At 53.4% G+C, this 14,006-nt stretch overlaps 1 protein-coding gene across 1 annotated transcript; it reads left to right on the top strand.

Annotated features, from left to right (window-relative positions):
• Positions 1 to 3,360: 3,360 nt before the first annotated feature.
• On the top strand, positions 3,361 to 6,957 carry MRPS23 (mitochondrial ribosomal protein S23). Its single transcript, XM_059829408.1, has 5 exons — positions 3,361 to 3,422; positions 3,595 to 3,762; positions 4,353 to 4,430; positions 4,546 to 4,669; positions 6,013 to 6,957. Exons 1-5 carry the CDS (start codon positions 3,379 to 3,381, stop codon positions 6,172 to 6,174), a joined length of 576 nt encoding a protein of 191 aa, XP_059685391.1. The 5' UTR covers positions 3,361 to 3,378; the 3' UTR covers positions 6,175 to 6,957.
• Positions 6,958 to 14,006: the final 7,049 nt, after the last annotated feature.

Consider the following 14,006-nt stretch of genomic DNA (forward strand, 5'->3'; position numbering starts at 1 on the left):
AAATGCTGTGGCTTACCTGTTTCATTCTGAAAATAACAAGCCTCTCGGGGACGGGGCGTGTGAGTTTTCTTTAAACTGTTTCATTAGCTATCGCGCAGCAACTCCTCTGTGTCTGTCAAGCAGGCAGTCTGGCTCCTTCGCGTTGTCTCCTGGCGGAATGGAAATATGTTATTATAATGAATTATTTCTGAAATATCTGTTATTCATCTCCAGCCCTGCACATTTCCTCACTGTGCCGAGCTGGCAGGATCTCCGGGTCTGTGAAGTTGGAGAGCATGGAGCTGGATGGCGTTGGTGGAATTGCTCCTGAAGGGGCTGGTCCCAGCATCGCTCCCGTAGGGAATTGCCTTCTTAGCACTGGGTTTGGCTTCCCCTTCCTTTCATGTTCCCTGCAACAGGCTCGAGGAGGAAAACTTTTGGTGAGAAACTCCTTGGAGGCTCAAAAAGCAGCACATGGACCCAAAAGTGAGGGAGGATCTCTGCCAGGGAAGGGCAGGTGCCCGTCAAGCCCCACTTAGAGGAGCTGGCCCCCTGTGTCCCCAGCCAGCACCCAAAACCTCAGTCTCAAGCCCTTTGTTTTGGGGAAGACTAGGACTTTTTGGCCTGTCCAGGCTGTGTTGTCCTTGAGAAATCCCTGCCCCGGGCAGCCTTACCAAGGCAGCATCTCTCCAGAGGGGCTGTGAACCACGGGGACCACTCCACGTCTCCACCTCCTCTTGCCGTGGGCAGCCTGGGACTTGCAGGAGGAGGGTTATTTCCCCGCGGTGGGGAGCTGCCGAGGCGGCAGGGCATGGTGCTTCGTGGGCAGCCCCGGGCAGCAGCGGCAGGGCCGGGGGACACGCGGAGCATCCCCCTTGCTTGCAGGGATGGGGCTGTGCACCTGCGAGGGATGGGACCAGAGTCTGCTTGCCCTGCGCCAGCTGTCCAGGAGCAGCTTTCAGTTGCTGGCGGGATTAGAGCTCCCCAGCCTCAAGTGTGGCTTGGAAACCTTCCCTGGGAAAGAAGATGCTGGAAAAAGTCAAGGCATTCTTGCCTTAAATGTCAAAAGCATCGAAATGCTGGAGAAGCCCTGGATATTGCCTTCCTGTAGCGGCCAAGCAAGCTGTTGCGAGCCCGCGGGGGAGCCAGGGCTTTTTCAAAGAGCTGAAAAGACCAGGGCCTGCCCAGTCCTTTGAGCAGCTCAGATGCAGCCCTGGAGCGGTCCCAGCAACTCCCTTTTGAATTCTTTTGCTCTACAGGGGCAAGGGTTTTTCTTTCAAAACCCTGTTTTAAGAAAACCAGCAGCTGAGAAAAGCCCAGGACTGAAAACTGTGGTCAGATGACAACGAATGTTAGAGGTGGTTTAGACTGGCATCGAGTACCTGCTGGCTGTCAGTCTGCGGTGGAAATTTACTGCCCCCTTCCTTCCCAAGGCTGGAAGGTGGAAGGAGGGATGTATTTTTTCTCCATCAGCTCATTCCCAAGCTAAGGGCTGCACCTAGTGACCAGGCATCGCTCACTGCCATACACTTCTCCCAAGTCCGACTGGTGGAAATGCTGACTGGGGGAAGGCTGTTTACACAGAGCAAATAGCTTGGGTGTAGCTGCTGGGTTTTATAAATCAAGTTTAAAAAAGAGACTGGGGCTGTGTGCTGGGCAGCCAGGCACCATCTGCTGCCACCTCCTGGGCTCAGCAAGCAGTGCTGGGGCTGCCCAGGGCAGGATCAGGCCATGGTGCAACCCCTGGACAGGGTTTGTGCAAACCGCGGCGGCAAATCCAACCTTTCGCTCTCCGTCTGGGTGAGACCGATCACCAAAAGGCGACAGAGGAGAGACTGATCCTCCCTGCATCCCGCTGCTGGTGATGGTTTGCAGCCCAATGTCACCACTGGTCCCCAAGCTCCTTGGCTGCCACAGGGACGTAGCGGTGGGAACAGCAGACAGGGCAGATGTAAAGGGCCACAGGTGGAGAAGACAAGCCCCAGCCTCTGTGGATGTTATTCCTGCCGTACGGAGAGAAATGACTTCACTGAGGAGGCGCAGGCACAGCACGCAACAGCAATCTCTGATGCATCCCCTCCTCGTGGGACCAGGCAGTGTGGGTGACAACGGCTCCCCCTTTCCTTGGGACCGTGTCCCTTGTCCGGGGCAGCTGTCCTGCCCCGTCACCCGCAGCAGTTAGCTGAGGCTGGCAGCAGGGCAGCCCCAACGGCTCCTTCAGAAATTGGAGACAGCAGCCGGGCCGCCCTGCCAGGGTCTGCACGTGTTCAGCGAGCATAATGGGGTGACAACTGCTCCTTTGCGGCTGGGGTTTATCTGCCCTCTTGGTTTGCTGGCGCTCACAGCCCTAAGGCCAGGGGGGCTTTAGGGAAGCACAACTGGTGTCACCTTATTCCAGGGTTGGTGCTAAGGAGGACGCTGGTATTTTTGGACATGGCCCTTCCTTTTCGCCTGTCCACAGCACCTCCTGGAGGGCTGCACCCCCTCACCCCCGCCAGCCCCCGGAGCTGCACTCTGGCCCCGGAGGAGCGGGTGTTATTTGGAAGCAGAGGATGGATGCTCAGAGCTGCTGGCGGTGCGAGTGCGTCCAAAGGCTGCGTCCAAAGGCTGCGCTGGGGAAGAAGGGGAGGGTTTTGATGGTGGCTGCTGGGCTCGGGCCCAGCGCTCCCTGGCTGCTGCTCTTCTGGGGCATCGGCTTCCCAAGCCGCTTGGGGGGAGCCGACACGGGCACGGTGGGGTGCTGGACAGCCCCCCCAGCTGGGGACGGACAGAGCCCTCGGTGGGGGCAAGGCCCGGGCAGTGGGGGTAAGGCCCGGGCGGTGGGGGCAAGGCCCGGGCTGGGGGTTCCCCGTGCTGCTGTCACCTTCGCCTCCTCAGGTGCCCGACATGGCGGCAGAGGCCTCCTGAGGAGACGTGGCTTTCGCAGGCCTTGGAACCCCTGGTCCTTCCCGCGCTGGGGCTGAGGGCGGCCGTCCTGCCCGGAGGGACCCGGCCCCGCCATCCCCCGAGGGGGAACCAGCCCCAGGGAAAGGCCTCCCATCCCTGTCCCCTCAGCCTCCCTGGGAGCCCGGGGGGGGCGGGAGGGCTGCGCTGCTCAGCTGGGGCGGCGGGCCCCGGCCCCGCGTGTTCGCGTTAGGGCTGGGGGTGGCCGTGGGGGCCGGCGGCGCTGTGCCTTTAAATTGGGTGGGGGGGACGCGATCCGGCTGACGCCCCGCTCGGCCATCGGCTGGCGCTGCCTGGGCGCCACCTCCCGCCGCCGTCCTTCGGCTGTTGGCAGCGTGCCCTGGCAGCGGCCCAGTCGGCGGAGGAGAGGAGAAGCGTTTCCGCTTCCGGGTGGAAGGGCCAGGCCGTTGCTGGGGTGGCGGCGTTGCTAGGGGAGGCCCGGCCGCCGGCGCCGCCATGGCGGGCAACCGCATGCAGAAGATAGGGAGCGTGTTCAGCCGGTGCGGAGAGCGGGCGGTCGTGCGCGGGGTCCCTTGCTGCCGGGCGGCGCGGGGGCCTGGGGGGCGCCGGGAGGGCGCGCCGGGAGGCCCGGGGACCCCCGGGCGGGAGACGCAAGGCCGGGGCGGTGCGGGTGTCCCCTGAGCTCCCCCCGCCGCTCCTCTCCCCCGGCAGGACCCGGAACCTGCTCCGCATCGGGGTGATCGAGAAGCCGCTGTGGTTCGATGTCTACGCTGCCTTCCCCCCGCTGAGGGAGCCCGTCTACCGGCTGCCGCGGCCGCGCTACGGCAAGGTGAAGGATGTCATCCCTCCCATCTTCTACCAGGAGGACGAAGTGCGAGCGTGAGTTACCGCTTTCCCTCCCCGGACGGCCACCGAGGGGTGCCTGAGCTCCGCCATTCACCGGAGACACTCCTCGGCCCCTTGTCGCTAGCCCTGCGGAGGGACTACAGCTGCCGCTGTTGTCACTGGTCCTTCAAGCAGGGTTTTCTCTGCTTGTTCATGTTGCAGAGAAACTGCATTACGCATTTCTACCGTCTTATCCCCCCTGCATTTATAATGGCTGGCGGAGGTGCAAAAGGCATCGCTTCAGGTGGAGGCTCATTTGCGGTAGAAAAGGCGGACATCTGTACGACGCAGAACTGTGAGCTGCGTTGGGTGGCCAGGTTGGGCTAACGTAAACCCTCTGTGAAGAAGTTACGGTGCTCCTCTGGCTCACTGGCGGTGGTGAAGGTTAACTAGAATTTATGAGAACAATTAAAGAATTCTGGAAGGATTATCTCTGTAAAACATAACTATTTCTCCTTTTTCCATTAACTGTTACGTGAATGCTCTTTGTTGTAGCCTAAATTAACTCTGATGTTGTTTGTTTACTCCAAGACGTAACCCTTTTTGATGGTTTGAAAAATGAAACTCTTTTATTTTTTGAATAGGAGATTTTACAGAGTTTATGGCAGCGGTCCAAGACCTTTCGATCTGTCGCAATCAAACTACATATCTACTTGCCAGAGGTAAGATTTATTTATAATTAAGCTAGAAATATTTCTGAAACTTGTCCCTTTCTCCTCTTAAGTCAGTGAACCAAAACGTTATCTGTGAGAGTAAAAATACAATCTTGAAATCTAGGTTTGTTGAGAAATTCAATGAACTGAAAGAAGAAGGAAAAATTGAAGAGGAAAAATTGTTTGAAGAAACAGGAAAAGCCCTTTTAGCCAGTGGTATAATTTTACAGAGAAGAGGAACAGATAAAGTAAGTATTAAGTATTCACAGAGTTACTTGGCCAGTGGATTCAGAAAACTTCACTTCCAGGCCCTTAATGTTGAGTTAGTCCAAATTAAATTCTCAGCGAGACAGTCACGCGCCTGATGGTCGTAATAAAATGTTTTTGCTGTGCTGAGTAAACTTTTCTTAGTTGTGAACGTGACTGGCCAAGGTTAAGGTACTTCTTGTGGGACAGAAAAGAGAAGTACTTGTTCTAGTGATGAAATATTTAAGTCTTTGGTGCTTTCAAATCATCCGTTGGTGTGTCTATATAAACTGTTCAGAAATATGTATACGTATTACCGTATACATGTTACGTCTGTCAGGTAGCAGGGGGTAAATTAGAACCTCTTCTGGTTTGAAGATAACTAACACACTTTTCCATCTCTTTTTGGTAGTTAAGTAGTCTGATGCACTCTCACTCTAGTTCTTTAATCTTGAACCTGAACTGGAAAAGTTTTGCATGAATCTTGCAGGGTTTTTTTGTTTTGATTTTTTTTAAAAGTATTGAAATAAAGTTTTGTAGTCTGGGGGTTGTTTACTTACATTTTTGCCAAGAAAATAACTGTCCAAAACAACTGTCCAAAGTGTCCTGCCGCTGCTTTTTGTTTTCCCTGACATACAAGAGGGGAAATGGCTCCTGGGGACGTGGAGTGTTGTTCCTCATTACTTCAGGCAATTGTCATGTAACTCTTAACATAGAGTGGGGTAAAAAAACAAACTGAAAGTGTTTCTAGAGCAGCACGTCAGGTAGAGTAGAACGTGGCTGCTCTATGATGGTTAGAAATCTTTTACTTTGTTCATGACTAACTGATTACCAGTTCTGAGAATGCTGTCCTTTTAGTTGAACACCCTCAAAAAGAAGGGAGAAGAGCTGTTTGTAAAAGCTGCAGTTTTAAACTGTTTGCTAAATTCATTTTTTATTCTCTTTTGTGATATGCCTTCCATTCTCCTCATTATCCAATGACCTCTGGGCCAAGTGTCCGTAGTGCTTTCCCCACTAAAAGGGGCTGAAGAGGAACAGGAATCGGTTCTGCTTGAAGTGCACTGTCCAACGAGCATGTGAAAAGATGAAATTGCTGACTTTCTTTCATCTTTTAGCTTGAGATCAGCAGTCTCATTTTAAATTTCTTGCCCTGGTGGTACCTTGACACTGTATTGTACCTTCAAAATAATCTAAGCATGAATTAGAACTTTTCTATCAGCTTTTTTTGGACATACAAACTGGGGCTGTTGCTTTCTATTGCTCTCTTCAGTCGAGAAACTCTGACAAACTTTGACAAACTTTTTACCACCCTGTTTTTTCGGTGATCGTCTGTCTTTAACTGTAGGTAGCGCAACAGGATTGTCATCAGGGTGTTGAAACCAGGGATTCTGTATTACACCTGCAGCTTCAAACTGTGTTGGAAGAGATACAGGAAAAGAAGAAAGATCAGGAGGAGCAGACGCCAGAGTTGACGGAAACGCAGAAGGAAAATCCCTTACCCTCCTAATAGCCATGCCGTTGTCCTGTCATGCTCAGCTGCAGGATGTGCCCTGTCTGGGGCAATCGCCTGCTCAGGAGCCAGCATTTCTGCCTCCACAATCTCATGGTTAGGAGATATTTTCTTAGGTGGAATATGCCTCAGTTATCTGTCTCTAGTGTCTTCCGCCATCATGCGTGGGGCACACGTTCTTCCATCAGCCCATTTGTACAATTGGAGATAATCCCCTTTTGAGGTTCAAGAATGTTACCTCAAATCATGAGTTGGAAAATACAAGTATAAAAGTGGGAAAATTAAACATTTTCTTTAAAAATTGGAAGTTCAGTCTCTTCAGGTGTCTCATTTCCAGTAGTAAAGATGTTTCTTAACTTCTTGCAGTTGACGGTGCAGGCCTCGTGGCAGTCCTGCTGTTGAAATGGCAGATAGTGCTTGCCTGACGTGTTGTTACAGCTAATTGAGGAGAGTTGCTATTTATATAAGCGTAATAATACGCTCTTCTTAGTCCATCATTTGCTTAGATTCAGAATAGGATAAAGCGTAACAATACCAAATAATTTGGACCTTTGCAGTTTTTTAGTGACTCTTCATGAAATTGGTCACCTCAGCAGTGTGAAGGTTGCGATGTCATAGCTGTTTGCTGAACAGAAAGTTCAGTGCTGCTACAGAAATAGTCACAGAAACTTTGACATAGGACCGGGTAAGGAAATAACAGTCGATCTTCCGAGGATTTGGAGCTGACTAGAATTTCATTCTTCCCATGCCTGCAAACGCCAGTGCCTGGCTTATTTTTTATTAAAGATTTTGGCTTTGGGCTGTATGAAAAACAACTACTGCTTGTGTTTTTTTTCTTTTTTGCTTGTGTTTTTTTTCTTTTTTGCTTGTGTTTTTTTTCTTTTTTGCTTGTGTTTTTTTTCTTTTAAAACCAAACAAACTACACCCCCCCCAAACTAACAGGTGTAAAACATGTCAAACAAATCTCTCCCTCCTTGTCTGGCTCTCCCCTACAAGGACAAGGAGGGGATTCCCGTTTTGTTTCGTACTGGCCTCCTAGACCCATTCCCCGCAACGCAATTTAGTGACGCTGCTGCTGTGTGTGACGCAAGAAAACTCTCTTGCGAATCTGTGTTGTATGGCAGTAAAAAGGATTTTAAAAAGCCCATGGTTTGTTTTTGTGTGGCTTGATCCACTTCCTGGTAGCAGTGTAATTATGGTAGAATTACTTAGTTATCCTTGGAAGGTCAAACTTTATTCCTAATTCTGCTCTGTAATTCTAGAGCAGTGCAAGATTTTATTACAAAGAGCAAAACCCTCTGTCTTAGCGCTGCTGTAGCTGTAAGCTCTGGAGGATCTGTTTCTAGAGCTGACCTTGGTGGCACATACGCCTGCCTGCCTGAGCAAGGTTCTTCCACGTGGAGCAGGAATTGCTGCCGGAATCACTAAATCCATGCATAGCAGCCCCGTAGAGGTGAATGTAACAGGTGCCCCCACCTCCAGTATCCAAGTTTCGGAACCACCGTGCTGGGTCAAGGGTAGGAGAAATGTTAATGTAAACAGATTACAACAATGCATTAAAATGGAGTTCAGTCTGAAACAGCACTGGCGAGGAGACACGAACGGAGAGTAAATCGTAGCAAGTCCTTTGCTCGTCTGCAGCCAGCCTTTGGCTGGGGCTCTCCCTTGATCGCAGCGGTCTCCCATCTGGCCGAGGACCAAGGCGCGCTGCCCTCCTTAGGAAATCTCTGGCAACTGGGATGCCAATTTCCCTCCTTGTGCCCTGTTTTCTTCTTGGGCCAAATGATTATTGCCAGCCCAAGGGAAGAGAGACCAACAGCTCTGTGTCTCCTATGCTGCAGCTTTCTGTCTTTTGCCTTTTGTGGATTTTTACAGAGGTAAAAATCCTGTTTTGCATTTTTAGCTGTTGATGATGCTCTTAGCTCGCCAAAAATTGCAAAGGGAAGTACTATAAAAGGAGAAGTAGTGCTATGAAGTTGAATGCAGTAACACATGAGAGATTTCTCACTCGCTTCATTCACAGCTTGGTGGTCTCCCGTTTGTTGTTACTTCTTTAAAAAATTGCCAATGTTACTTAAAGAGCCTTTTCCTCTATCGTCCGCTGTAACTAGCTTCATCCTTGCATCTTTGCTGAGTTTGGCTGTGCCTTCCTTTAGTCATCTGAAGCACATTAAGCGATAAGATTAAGTTTAGAACACAGACTAAAGCAGCAGCCTTGCAGTGTGCCCTGAGTGAGCTCCTGGGCAGAGCAGGCGAGAAGAAAGTTGGAATTAATTTTCTCTTTTATTCTGTGTTGGAAGAAGTCCCTGGAGGCGGCTCCCCCAGCCAGAGCACTCCCAGCTGGACCAGCAGCTCTGCAGTGGCCTGGGCTGGGGAGCGCTTGGATTAACCCCCCTGGTGCAGCTGTGGCCTGAGGGGTGGGAGTAAGAGACCCCTCATGGTTTTTTCTTCCCCTTCTACATCTGAAATGATGGTGACTGTCCAGCTTCTTAACCATCAGTTTTCATGCCCACATGCGAGAGGTTTATTGCAACTTGCCCTTCTGCTCGTGGCCCGAGCCCGGCATGCCCCGTAAGCCAAACTGTGAGTTGGAAGGTGCAAAGAAACGTGGATTCCTGCAGCAGCGGTGTAACCTGGCTGTCGGATGGGAGGGTGAGCTCTGCTCCACGCTTTGCCAGACTCCTGGATGGTGCTATTGTTCTGAAGCAGGTATGTGGCCAAATTAGCTGGGAAACCTGGGAATATATAGGGAAGGAGGCACTTTCAGTGGGGCAGCAGGGAGGGAGCCCGGGAGCCCTCACATGGTGTCAATTGGGAAATTATCTCTGGGAAGCTCGCAGGGCAGAGCCAGCCTTGGGGGCTCGGGCAGGTTGGCTGCAGCGGTGGGGACGCTCCTGGCTGCGTGGCTCTGGATGGAGAAGGAGTTAGAGGTGTTCTTCTGTGCTGCGGGTTCGTTATGGCTGGGGGAACCCATCGGGTAAGAGACGTGGGCTTAAGTATTTGGTGCAATTAGGAGAGAAAACACAATTAAGAGCAGAGTTCTGTGTTTGTTTGATGGATGCGTTTGCTGGGCCGGGATTGAAATGCCAATCACCGTGACCTCAGGGTAACTCAACCACTTTAATTAAAAGGTTTGAGCAAGAGCCTGGGGTGAGCGGTTTATTATTTATCGGGCATTTACCCCCCCGCCGCCAGCGAAAGGTCAGCAGCTCCGCGGGAGGGGGGCTCGGGTGAGGAGGAGCCGGGGCCGGGCAGCCCTCCCTCGGCCCGGCCCGGGGGGCGCGGACCCCCGCGGCCCCCCCCGCGGCCCCGGCCGGCCCTGGCGGGGGTCCCCGCTAGGTGGGAGCCGCGCTCCGCCGCCGGCCCCGCGGGTGGGGGGGGCTGCCGGTGGCCGCCGCTCCCCGGCCGGTGCCGCCGCACGCCCCGGGGGGGGCAGCGGGCAGCGAGGAGGGCGCCTGGGGTGGTGCCGTCGGCCTGGCCTCGCTGCTGGGGGGCTGGGGAGAGGTCAGTACTTCTCCAGTACTTCAGTACTGGAAAAGAGACCTCGGTTGCCCCCGGGAGCAAGCGGGGCGCGCAGCGGGGGGGGGGCGAGGTGCGCCCCGGGGACTGGGGCGCGGGGTGCAGTGGAAGCCGCACCGGGGTGCGGTGGAAGCCGGTGCTCGCCTTCGCTCCTGCCCGGCGCTGGGGAGGGCAGAGGCGGCTCCCGGGGTCCGCAGGCCAAGGGCACGGGCGCGACCTCGTCGCCTGCCCTTCGCCTTGGCGGGGCGGCTGGCATGGTCGAGCGATGGCCGTGTGCCTGGGCGAAGGTGTCCTCCGCCCCGGAGCGCTCACTAATGACGGGAGCCACGCTTTCGCCGCCTCGCAATCCCGCACCCCGTTACGGAGCGGCTGCGTGACCCTTTCTGGGCTAAGTCGCTGACCTCCTCCCTCCTGCCACGTGAGCGGTGTGTGTAGCGTTCCTCCCTCCGGTTGCCAGGCTATTTTTAAGTGATAATAAACGCTAAAGCATCAGTTACAAGGTTCCTCGCTCCTCGAGGGATCAAAAAGACCGCACAATCGCAGGCAGTCGGTAACACCTTCTACAGCTCTGACAGCCAGGCTGAAGGTTTTCCAAGGTCAATTCCTAAAATTGTGGGCCTCGCCTGAAAATTTGAGGATGAAGAACTCTGCCCGCTCTCTAGCGGGTCCCATCGTAGGATCTAGAAGTCTTGTTCGCGAAGCCTGCTGCTCTCGTGCTTAGCCCCCACATGCACCGGTGCCCAGGTTAGCTGCCCCAGCAGCATTGGCAATAAAACCAGGAAAGCAGCTGTGCTGCAGCCGCAGCGTTTGCCCAAAGGGCTGGGAGGGGAAAGCCCTGCCCGTTTGGAAATTCGGGGGGGGGGCTGTCACCCAGGGCTGCTTCTGACCCTGGGCAGCGGCATCTCATCTAGCGAGGTGTTGCAAACAGGTCCCGCGCTGATGGTAAATCCCTAAAGAGGCAGCAAATGATGCAGGTATGTTGGTGCAATGGTTGGAAACAAGGTTCCTAGGGATGCCATGGCATTCCTCAGACCGGTGCCTTACCGAACAGCATCAGTGCTCGTAAGCAGGATGTGTCCCGCTGGAGTGACCGCCTCTGGCCCCGCAGCTGAGGGCTGTAGGACCGGGCCCTGAGCTCGGGCGCTGTTTTAACCCGAAGGCAGGTGCCCCCCGCAGCGACGCACAACCCCTTCAGCAGGTCACCCACGCGGCAGAGCCGGGCACATGTCACCGTGCAGTAACACGGCTCTGACCACACTGTTGGTCACGCGTGGGCAGATTATCCGCTGTTAGGTGTGGAGGGCAGGGGAACTCAGGATTTAATAGGATCAGGTCTTATGTTGGGAGCAGCCAAAATAATTCCTCAGCTTTGCTGGAAAACCAGGTGATCTGACCTTGCCAATGCCAAGCTTCATCGAGGCAGGTAATAAAGCATTTAATGTTTTAAGAATGTAGCTCCAAGTAAGATATTAAGATGTTGGCGTTGCCGCACTGTAGTATTCTTCTGTGATTTACCTCTGCCCACCCTTTGCCTGCACGCACACACACAGAGGCACTTGGTCTTCAAATCTGCCCCAGTTTGGGCTTTGGAATGTTCCAGAAATCTGTATCTGTTAGGATCTTAGCTTGAATTTATTGTGGTTTTATACTTGCCTTATTATACAACACCTGATAAAAGATATGCTGAGATCTATCAAGGTGTATTATGGCCTTTGAAACCCAGGGACGAGGCAGTCTCATTGCTCGGCACTTGAATCAAGGCAATAGCCTTCTTTTCATCACCCGAATTTAGAAAGCTTTTATTTGGGTAAATTGGTGGCTCTTCTAAAGGAGCAGGGCTCGGTGCTGCTTTCCGGGGGCCGCCCGCCGCGGTGGGGCTCTGCAGCTGCCGTTCCCTAGGGCTGTCGGGGCGGCCAGGCGGACACGCCGGGCATTTTACATTCATTTGTCAGGAACATGTACGTGGCGTCGGAGCAAGGCGCTGTCTGCTCGGGATGCGCCGCGGGCTGCGGCGTGTTGGATTTCCACACTGGGAGAGGGGATGGCACGCAGGTGGGCTCTGCTTTTGGGGGGGAACAGTTTGCAAAACCTCAGCAGCAGCGGTTCCTGCCTTCTGCCTAGTTTTGGTTTTAGATGAATGCTTTTTTAATAATTGGTGTTGGTGCTTTTGTTAGTGTTTTGCTTCTGCAGCACCAGAAATGCCCACGTAACAGTAATTCCTCGCCCAGCAGCTGTAGGATGAGTAAGATGCAGGGCAATAACCCTGGGCAGGAGGGAGGAACAGCACGAGGGTTGGAGCATCCCTGTGAGAAGAGCAGGTTGGGCTCAGCGCTGGCTCGGGGTGAAGAAGCTGGCTGCTGGTTCACCAGGAAAATTTAAGTACTTGCAGGACCTGACCCACTCCCTGTTCGGTTTGTAGATCGGCCTGGATAACCAGCTTGCTCATGGCCGGGACTTGCTTGTGGACATTGCTGGTGGAGAGTGTTGCGCAGTGTTGGCGCAGCCATGAGAAAACCCCGTGGCCCCATCCCGGCGAGCTCTCGCCCCAGTGCTGGCAGTGGGGCTGCTCCCTCGGGGCCAGTCACTCCCCTGCCTGCTCCTGCGGGCTGGGGATTTGAAATCTTCCCAGGATATGGCAGTGATTCGGGATGTCTCCCACTGCTTTGAAACCCGGAGCATCAGAGATGCTCGGGAGGGTCGCCCCAGGAGCCGCGGCAGCTCAGCTGTCCTTGGCTCTGTCTGTCCCCCTGTGCTGCTGCTGCCTGTATGCATATTGCAAGCTCATTCTGATGTGCGCTAATGCTATTATCCTCCAGAAATTGAAATCAAGTCTGAACCTATAATGTTTCACTGGGAGGGAATTGGGGTTATATATTCCTGTGTACAGCAGCATTCTATTTCAGTCATAGCATTTAATTATGATTGGTGTGTTAGTGCCCACCAGAGCATAACAAATTGTCATTATGTTATTCTGCTGAGTCTAATTTAATTGGCAAGTTGTCACAAAAGCAATTATCCATCATTTATTTTGTTGCCATAACCACATCTTGGAGAGCACCTGCTGTCTGAAGTGGAAAGGCTCTGCAGTCTCTTGGTCCTGGATTTCTTCCACTTGCCTGACACAAAGACACCATTTCCTCCTCTTATTTAAAAATATGTTCCTCGTTCCCCAGCGCGGGCTCATGCGCGAGGCTGGAAATGCCGGCGGAAACGCACTGTGCAGGGAGCGACCCGTTCGAGCATCCCGGGGCTGGTGTGAGGTGCTGAGGCTCGTCCCTGCCAGAGACCTCGGAGCCAGCCCGGCACGGTGGCTGTGAGTTGTGGTCAGATGAGTAAGTCGTGGAGCCTGTCTGCCTCCTCGCTTCTGGAAAGTCAGGATGAAATAGGGAGAGAAAGGGAAGTTTGAAGATGAGACATTCTCTGCCGGCAGTAAATACAACACTCGGCTTCTTGCAAATCGTTTTTGGGCAAAAAGTGGAGGGGGGGAAAAAAGCCCCCAAACTGCTGAAGGTTTATTTTGGTGTCTAAATGTATGAAGGTGCGTAGGAGTGTGCACAGAGATGTTCAGAGGAGCAGGGGGGATGTGTGGGCTCTGCCCCGGGACCCTGAGCCCAGCTGGACCCTCTCATTCTGGAGCTGCTCAGCCCGGATGTGGCCGAGATAAAGAACAAACATCTGATGTTTAACGTTTGTGTTGGCCTTCACCAAACTGCTCCCATGCTGGCGGCTTTGCTCCCGCCGGCAGCGCCCCTGGCCAGCACGGCACGGGGCACCCTGCGCCGGCTGTGGCACAGCAGCCGGCCGGGTCAGCCGGGTGCCAAAACCCACGTCCACTCCCCGCCTGCCATTCCCCAGGTCCGAGAGCCGCTGCAAACTGTCACCCAAGCCACTGCCACACCAGCCGGGGTGCTTTTCAATAAGCACGTTTCAGATAAGGTATCTGGGTTCCCATAAAGATTAGGAGGCTGGCAAGGGAAGATTAGTGGTTTCTTATAATCCAGCAGGCAAAGCAATATCAGACTTCCCGAGAGCAACCCAAAACTGCAGATTTGCTCCTTCCTGAGGTGGTGCGTGGCTGTGACCTATTCACTTTTTAGATTTTGGAGACGGCGTCCCGAAATCCTGCAAGGCTAATGCAGACTCGAATGAACTCGAAGCGTGTGACTCACTGTGATAAATGAGTAAATAAATGAAAATCTGTTTTGATATCTGTATTTCTTTTAGTTACTCCTCTCTCCGCCCTGTCTGTAATCTCTTCCCCTCTGGTAGTTCTGATTAGCTGCTAATGAGGAAAGATGATTTTGTAGTTA

The sequence above is a fragment of the Gavia stellata genome, chromosome 25 (genome assembly GCF_030936135.1).
Source record: "Gavia stellata isolate bGavSte3 chromosome 25, bGavSte3.hap2, whole genome shotgun sequence".
NCBI lineage: Eukaryota > Metazoa > Chordata > Aves > Gaviiformes > Gaviidae > Gavia > Gavia stellata.